General features: G+C 46.3%; 2 protein-coding genes across 2 annotated transcripts; both read left to right on the top strand.

Moving 5' to 3' along the window:
- The first annotated feature begins 364 nt into the window (after positions 1 to 364).
- Positions 365 to 2,386, top strand: LOC133820033 (uncharacterized). The gene has a single exon (XM_062253431.1). It carries the CDS (start codon positions 365 to 367, stop codon positions 2,384 to 2,386), a length of 2,022 nt encoding a protein of 673 aa, XP_062109415.1.
- Positions 2,387 to 3,168: 782 nt separating this feature from the next.
- Positions 3,169 to 6,271, top strand: LOC133820032 (uncharacterized). Its single transcript, XM_062253430.1, has 3 exons — positions 3,169 to 5,150; positions 5,268 to 5,871; positions 6,191 to 6,271. Exons 1-3 carry the CDS (start codon positions 3,169 to 3,171, stop codon positions 6,269 to 6,271), a joined length of 2,667 nt encoding a protein of 888 aa, XP_062109414.1.
- Positions 6,272 to 8,643: the final 2,372 nt, after the last annotated feature.

Genomic DNA, 8,643 nt, shown 5'->3' with positions numbered 1-8,643 from the left:
TTGGTATTTTTGGAGGGAAATTTAGTTATTCTCCTCCCTCCTTTTCAGGGTCCACTTGAACCAACTAACTGTTTTGTACATTTCATCCTATAAGTATGAGATTTTGAGAGGAGAAAAGGGATCGAACTTTGAACTGACTTAAGCATCGGAGTGTCTTTCTTGCAAGAAATCCCGACAAGTCAAAGGCAGATTTCATCACCGGAGAAGAAGCAAGTCGCCAAACGTTGACGGGTCTTTACTTCCATATATAGAAAGACAAATTGTTGCCCCAACAATTGGCGCCGTCTGTGGGAAACGATAAACGTATCGGCCTTGGCCACGTCGTCGAACCAAGAAATCAAGATCCACTGCGAACCCAGAAGTTATGCCACCCAAAGGCAACGGAGTTTCGGGCCCAGTTGCACAAAGCGTCCCTCCGACGGACATGAGCGACCAGATCGAAAGAATGTGTCGTCTATTGGAGGCAAGCCAGCAGCGGTCCGACGAGGCAATCAAGACATTAACCGAAGCCCAAGCTAGGCTCGAAGCAAAGATTGCTGAGCTGCGCAGGTCCGCTGACACAACTCGCAACACCCAAGCCCACGAGAATCTTGATACTAACAGATCGGACGTTCTAGTCGACCGTGTTAATTCCCCACCTCACAATATGAACCCGGGTAACGGGCAATCCCAAGCCATCCCCCCATCCTCTGGGACCGACGGGCGACAAGCCCCAACCTCTGGCACGCATGGGCGGGCCGAAGCAGAACCCACTAGACCTGCTCAGCCAACAACCGACGTCCGGCCTCAACACACCGTACCTCAAGTCGCACACGATTCTCCCTCTGAAGGTCGCGTTCCCTCGATCTGTTTCTTGGACAGTTGGAAAGAAGATATGATGAGGGAAATGATGCAGAAGTTCTCAGATGGGCGATCCGCCTACGCCACCGAACATTTGGATCTTGTATCAAGAACCACTGAAAAATCGCCTTTCTCGGAATGGATTCTGAATGAGCCAAAGCCTCGGGACTTCATCATCCCTTCCCTGCCTGCATTCAATGGAAAGGGAGACCCGTTAAACCACCTATTTCAATTTCAACAAAAGATGGCGTTAGAAGCTAATAACGAAGCCATACAATGCAAAGTCTTTTCAACAACTTTCTCCGGGCTGGCTCTATTATGGTTCCGACAATTAAAGGCCGGATCACTCAACAGTTTTAGTGATCTCCGACGGTCCTTCTTACAGCAGTACAGCGCGAACCGAGAGGCTCCCAGAACAATGGCCGATCTCTATCGAATTGAACAAGGGGAGAATGAACATCCAAAGGCATACTTACACCGTTTCATTGACCTCGTGCATCAAATCCACGACGTCGACCCACTCACCGCAGCAAATCTCTTCGTCAAAAGCTTACAGGTGGGGTCACTCTTGCATGAGAATCTCATTATGACACCACCATACGACATGGCAGACGTGCAGACCCGAGCCGAGGGCGTCTTCAGGGTATTAGAATTTCGAGAGCGCGCACAGAAGAAGACTGCACTCATCTCTGCTCCCCCAGCAAATAATCCTCCACCACCTGCCAGGGATGACAAGAGGAAGCGGAACCAAACAGATCATACGAAGGAAGGAAAAAGGCCAAGACAGGATCGACAGCCATCGCGATACCCATCCTTCGAATACACCGTCCCGCAAGAAGTCATTTATGAAGAAAATAAAGATAGGCCTATCTGGCGAGAGCCCTACAAAATTAACACTCCATCTGACAGAATGGATAAAAGCAGATACTGTCTCTTCCACAAAGATCACGGTCATACGATCGCTGAATGCCACAATCTGAACAATCAGATCCAAGCCCTCATGAGGAGTGGGCGGCTTACCCAATACATCAAGGAGACAGGCAGACCAGGCGCCTCGCGGCAGAACACAGCTTCTGCCCCCACTCCGCAGGCGTCAGACCTCGTACACACAACCTCTGACAGCACCCTGGAGCCTCTTAAACAAGTCCCTATGATCCACGGGATCGTAGAACCCACCGATAATCAGGAGCACGCGACTAAAATCCAAAAGAGGATGGAAGAACGAGTGAAGCGGTACAAATCATTAGGCCACGTGGTCAATCTCGTCACTTCAGAAGAAAGAAGCTACATAGCCTCTACTATCACCTTCACTGACGAAGACCTGAAGGGCGTCCACCTGCCTCATGACGATCCACTCGTCATTTCCTTACAAGTTGACCACTGCCAGCTGGGCAGAGTTCTGATCGATGGGGGCAGTGGGGTCGACATCCTCTTCTGGGAAGCCTTCCAGAAAATGGGACTGGAGGAGAATCAGATCCGACCCTCCACCATGCCCATTTTGGGATTCAATAGCCCAGAGTCTATCCAAAGGGCGTCGTTCGATTAACTGTGGTAGCTGCAGAACGCGCCCTGCCAGTAGACTTCCTCATTATAGACTCCACCACGAGCTACAACGCCATCATGGGGAGAGGTTGGATCCACTGGATGCAGGGGGTAGTATCCACTCTACATCAGGTGATGCGGTGTCAATCACTCAACGGCCGATACACCGTTGACATCAAAGGCTGCCAGAAGCAGGCCAAAAAGTGCTTCCTTACCTTAAAAGAAATAAATAGCTCTGCCTCTGCCTCCCATGAAGACTCTCCTAACAAATAGAAATTACAGCAGTACCTACCAGCGTGCCTAAAAGGAATCAATCTAGAAGAAGACCAAGAAAAACCCCAAGTTACACTAGATACCTTAGAACAAGTGAGTCTAGACGATGCTGACCCTTCAAAAACGGTCCTGGTAAGTATCAAGCTCTCTGAAGATGAGAGGCAGACCCTCCTACGATTTCTCCAAACCAGAATGAGAACTTTTGCCTGGACACCACACGACATACCCGGAATAGACCCTTCTGTCATGAGCCACAGCTTGAATATCTCCAACTACTTCCCACCCGTCAAACAGAAGCAGAGGAGATTCGCTCCAGAGGTGAATTAAGTCATACAAGAAGAGGTCCAATGGCTCCTGAGCACGGGGGCAATCGAAGAATGTTTATACCCCAGTTGGCTTTCCAACCCCGTCGTGGTCCCAAAGAAGAATGGGAAAAAGAGAGTATGCGTAGACTACACAAATCTAAACAAAGCCTGTCCCAAAGATAGCTACCCTCTACCAAAGATCGATCAGATGATAGACGCCACGGCAGGATATGAAAGGATGAGCTTCCTCGACGCCTACTCTGGATACAATCAGATCCCCATGAAATCAGAGGATAGGATTCATACAGCTTTCATAACAGAAGATGGTTTATATTGCTATAAAGTTATGCCCTTCGGTCTAAAGAATGCAGGCGCGACATATCAGAGGTTGATGCATAAGCTGTTTTCCTCATTACTCGGGAGAAATATGGAGGTTTATATTGACGATATGGTCATCAAGTCCAAACAAAGCTCTTCACATATAGACGACTTGACGGAATGTTTCGACATTCTTGATGCTTATAAAATGAAATTAAACCCCACAAAATGTGTCTTTGGGGTGTCCTCTGGACAATTCTTGGGATACATCATCAGTCAGAGGGGCATCGAGGCGAATCCAACACAGATTGCGTCCCTCTCAGAAATTAAGGAACCCCGAACCATCCATGACATACAGGCTCTGACCGGCAAAATAGTAGCATTAAGTCGATTCATATCACGAATGTCAGACCGCTGCCAACCCTTCTTACAGTGCATAAAGAAGTCTACCAACACCACCTGGGGACCAGAACAGCAAAAAGCATTGGACGAGTTGAAGACTTATTTAAGCTCTCCTCCTATATTGAGCTCTCCTATTGCTAATGAAGATTTATTCTTATATTTGTCCGTCTCACAATTCGCTGTAAGTTCCGTTCTTTTTCGAGAAGAAGCCAATCGTCAGAGGCCAGTGTTCTACTGCAGCAAGATGTTGTTAGATGCTAAAACCCGATACAGTATGATGGAAAAATTGGCACTCGCACTCCTCACGGCCAAAAAGAAGTTACGACAATACTTCGAAAGCCACACGATCATCGTATATACGGACTATCCATTAAAGCAGGTACTGAGTAAGCCCGACCTTTCTGGAAGATTATCTAAATGGGCCATTGAGCTTGGGACATACAATATTCAGTTTTTGCCACGAAAAGCTAAAAAAGGGCAGGTACTCGCTGACTTCCTGGTTGAAATTCAGTCATTCACTCCTGACGCCCTGCCAGAATTATTAGAATCAGAAGATCAATGGCTGTGGACAATGTACACTGATGGAGCATCCAATTCCCAAGGGGCTGGTATTGGCGACGTATTAGAAGCTCCCTCAGGACTCAAAATCGAAGAAGCCATCCGTTTAGAGCAATCCGCAACGAATAATGAAACAGAATATGAGGCACTAATCTATGGTTTGGAACTCGCACGAGAAATGGGAATCCAACGTCTGAACGTCAGAGGCGATTCGCAGCTTATGATAGAGCAAGTGGCTGGAAATTTCGATACCAAAGCACCCCATCTGGCTAGCCTTCTACAGAAGGTAACTGACTTACAATCGCATTTTCGCCAGTTTGAACTCATACTAGTACCCAGGGAGCAAAATCAGAAGACCGACGCCCTTGCCAAATTAGCTTCTGCAGGAGGATGCACACGCCAGTCCTCCATATCCATAAGCCGATCAAGCAAAGATATGGAAGTCTATTCCACCTCATCAGAACCTGAATGCTGGATAGATACGATCATAAAGTACTTGACCACCTCCGAGCTCCCACCTAATCCGAAAGATGCAAAACTTCTGCGCCTTCGGGCACAACGCTATTCCATGATCCATGGGATGTTGTACCGAAAATCCTTCAATGGCCCATACCTACGATGTTTGCGCCCATCAGAAGCTAAAAAATTGTTAGAAGAAATACATGAGGGGACATGTGGAAATCACACAGGGGGACAGAGCTTGGCACACAAGGCACTTACAGCAAGGTATTACTGGCCATACATGATGACAGAAGCGCGGGATTATGCCAAAAAATGCGACAAATGCCAACGATTTGCACCCACCATCCATCAACCTGCTCAAACCCTACACTCCATCGTTGCACCTTGGCCATTTGCAAAATGGGGTATGGATGTGGTAGGTGAACTACCTAAGGCTGCTGGAGGAAGACGGTATGCTCTTGTAGCCACTGACTACTTCACAAAATGGGTTGTGGCAGAGGCGTACGTCACGGTCAGCAAAACAGACACTATGTCCTTCATCTAGAAGCATATTATATGTCAATTTAGAATACCCTGGGAGACAGTCGTCGACAATGGCACTTCGTTCCAAAATGCAAAGGTACAAGAGCTATGCGACACGTACAAGATCAAGCTAAGCTTCGCCTCTGTCACTTACCCACAGGGCAATGGTCAAGTAGAGGCTTCCAACAAAGTCATCTTTGCCAACATTAAGAAGAATTTGGAAGACAAAAAAGGAGCATGGGTAGAAGAATTACCGAAAGTGTTATGGGCTTATAAAACAACAAAAAGATCCTCCACGAGGGAATCTCCCTACGCCATGGTTTATGGAACAGAAGCTATCATCCCAACAGAAGTCGGTCTGCCTACACTTCGGACAGAGATCGCATCTGACCCAACAACGAACACCATTCAATTACTGCACAACCTAGACCTTCTAGAAGAAACACGTACAATGGCACAATTGCGACTGGAAAATTATCAGAAGGTAGCAGAACGCTACTACAACAAAAGGGTCCACTTACGCACATTTCGAGAAGGAGATTGGGTTCTGCGTAAGGTCACAGGCAATAAAAAGAAGCTAGAGCCTAACTGGGAAGGGCCTTTCCAAATCATTAAAGTATTAGGCAGAGGGTCTTACACTCTAAAGAATGTACGTAGTGGGAAAATTGTACCCCGTACTTGGAATTCAATGTCTTTAAAGCAATATTATTGCTAATAGTTGTACTGTGCAATTCAAAAGTAATACAACAACTTTCCATTTTTTCACATTCTTTTAAATTTCTCTTATGTACTCAATTCCTTGGCATTATTATCAACCATATTTCACCAAGTCAGACGCGTGACAATTAACTTTTTATTCGAAAGGGTTCCTCAATAATATCCTCACCTAACTTTGTAGCATTATTCACGTGTACTCAAACACCACCTACCACAATGGCTATAAATAAACAATCATCTAATGTTTGAAGTTACCAACACCCCCTGGCAATACACCGTATGTCTTTGATCTCAAAACATACACCTACAATTCAATAAACAAAGAGCAATGATGAAGTATAGCGAGGATCACGCCCCACACGTTGGAACCAGGCTGAATCTCAACAGTTCGTGGCAACAAGGCCACTACACACAGTCTGCGTGCAAGATCCTACCGCTTCTGCATGCACGTTTCACTGGGTTTTATACCGCATTCTAATCTGACTTGACTAAGCTCACAGGAAACTACGGCCAGTCATTTTGCAATCTAATCTGCCCTGACTACACTGATCTGGCCGTCCAACGGAGGTGCACTGCAAACCCTACCCTCTTACCCGCATAAGAGGACCACCTCCTGCAGTCTAATCTGCCCTGACTATCACAGTAGAACCATCTGCTGTCATGCTTCGGATCCCCCACCGATGTACACCAACTGGTTTGGCAATCCAAGGCTGGGAGGAACTTTTCCCGCAGTCGCACCCATATCCTGCACAATGGGTGCCTCTGACAGGATGCGTGGCAACCCAAACGACCCCCACCACACTACACGGTATGGGTGCATTGGAAAGATACCTGCCTCACAACCCTCACCTCTTTGCATCTGCTTCAATGCCCTGCTCTACGCTTTTTCCTTCGCGTTCGGTCTGGATCACATCAACCCCTCTACCCTAATGGGAAAGTTTCCATCCCCGGGGGTCGGACCAGTCCCGAACAAGACCACTACAACAACTCCACGTGCGTAAGAAGGTCCGCCACCCAGCAATAATGGCAACATCGCAGGAGTAAGACACACCTATCACAGCAACTTAAATTGGCGGATGCTAAGTACGGGCACACATATTTACTCAATTCCTCTCTCAATATTTGTACAGTAACTTAAATTGACATATGCTAAGCATGGAATCAAAAGGCAATGTATACTCAAAAATAGCAATAAATCAGAAGTTGTTATTTATAAGTTATATTACATTGACTGATTTTCACTCCTGATTTTATAATTGATCTATTTTCTTGCCAATAATTAATCCCACTCAATACGACGCATGTACTCTGCCATCGTACTCTCTAGCTTCGGATAACCTAACCCATAGCGTTCACACGATATATAGTACAGGATGCCACTTCTGATAAGCTCTTCCATCGCCCGCGTTGAGTATAGCCACTATGGGCTGTCAAAGATTCTCCTCAAAAAGGGAACTTTCGTCCACTCACGGTGCTCACCTGCAACGACAATGTTGTCAGCCCCAACCCATCACCAAAACACAAAGATGGATCAATCATACAACACTTAACTGGGCATCCTCTCCCATCATCTGTATAATCTTTCGCTGTATTTCACACGCAAAGGCCTAAAGGATCTATGAAGCTTCTAATCCAAGTACATCATACGACATACACCTGTCATCACGCGTTCAATTAAGCCCTAAACGACAACAAACCCATACAGTACACACACCAAGACAACCAACAGGAAACAAAGTTCTACTTGTATTAACAATGTGTTCTATTACAATCAATTACAAACTAACGGCCTGAAGAGCCCAAAGAATTTATATACAGAAGTTAATGACAAAAGTTAACAAAACAAAAGTGAGTCGTTCATTCTACGGCACCTCTTTCACCCTTTGACTTGCCCTCTGCTACAGAGGCGAAACCTGATGCCTTTTGATCAGAAGCCACGTTGGCAACATTATCTTCAACGGCTTCCCCGTTGGCATTATACATCGATCCCAGTGTATCGCCCCTCAGCTTCAACTTCTCCAGATGACACGGCGGATAAGAAATCTGCAAATCCCCAAGCTCGTTCAAATACTTGTCGACGTCATACTCTCCTATCTTTACATCAACGTTCTTACAATACATCTCCAGTTTTGCCCATTTCTCCTCTGGGGTCTGCTTCTTATTACGTAATGCCAAATCCAGATACTTGGCAGTATCTACCTCAGCCACTCTCGCAAGCTTGCGTTCGGTGATCTCTCGATCTCGAATACGCTGCCTAGTGGCTTCAACAGCTGCCTCTGCTGCCCTCTGCAAAAACAAAAAACATCACGGAATCAACACACGTGTTTTATGGGCCCATTAATTTTCTAATGCATCAGTAACAAAAGAAGAGTCACATACCGCTTCTGCTTCTTTCAACTTTTTCCCTAAAAGGAGTTCAGCCTCCAACTTCTGCTTCTTGGCCTCCGCTGCGCTGGCCTCAAGACTGTTCGCCCTTTGCTCCAGCTCTTTTTTCTCCTTCTCTAAGGTCTCCTTATCAGTCTGCAACGACACAATATCTTCTTCAAGGTCGCTCATCATACTGCTAAGCTTCTCCATGCAGGCTTCATGCTAAACGCAGAATTGGCTTTTCTCCATCCACTTATTGGTCATATCCACCAAGTCAGCTTTCAGTTTGTCTCGCTCTACTTCAAGCCCGACAGTGCTTACCAGCTTCTCCTCCATG

This window comes from Humulus lupulus, chromosome 2 (assembly GCF_963169125.1).
Source record: "Humulus lupulus chromosome 2, drHumLupu1.1, whole genome shotgun sequence".
Lineage (NCBI taxonomy): Eukaryota > Viridiplantae > Streptophyta > Magnoliopsida > Rosales > Cannabaceae > Humulus > Humulus lupulus.
The sequence above is the reverse complement of the archived record's forward strand: the minus strand, read 5'-3'. Positions and strand labels throughout refer to the sequence as shown.

Excerpts from the sequence above, each read along its gene's own strand:
- LOC133820033 (XM_062253431.1), top strand. The coding sequence starts at position 365 with ATGCCACCCAAAGGCAACGGAGTTTCGGGCCCAGTTGCACAAAGCGTC.
- LOC133820032 (XM_062253430.1), top strand. The coding sequence starts at position 3,169 with ATGATAGACGCCACGGCAGGATATGAAAGGATGAGCTTCCTCGACGCC. Across the intron at positions 5,151-5,267 it reads AAGGCTGCTGGAGGAAGACG|AATACCCTGGGAGACAGTCG; the intron begins GTATGCTCTTGT and ends ATGTCAATTTAG. Across the intron at positions 5,872-6,190 it reads GGTCTTACACTCTAAAGAAT|TTACCAACACCCCCTGGCAA; the intron begins GTACGTAGTGGG and ends TAATGTTTGAAG.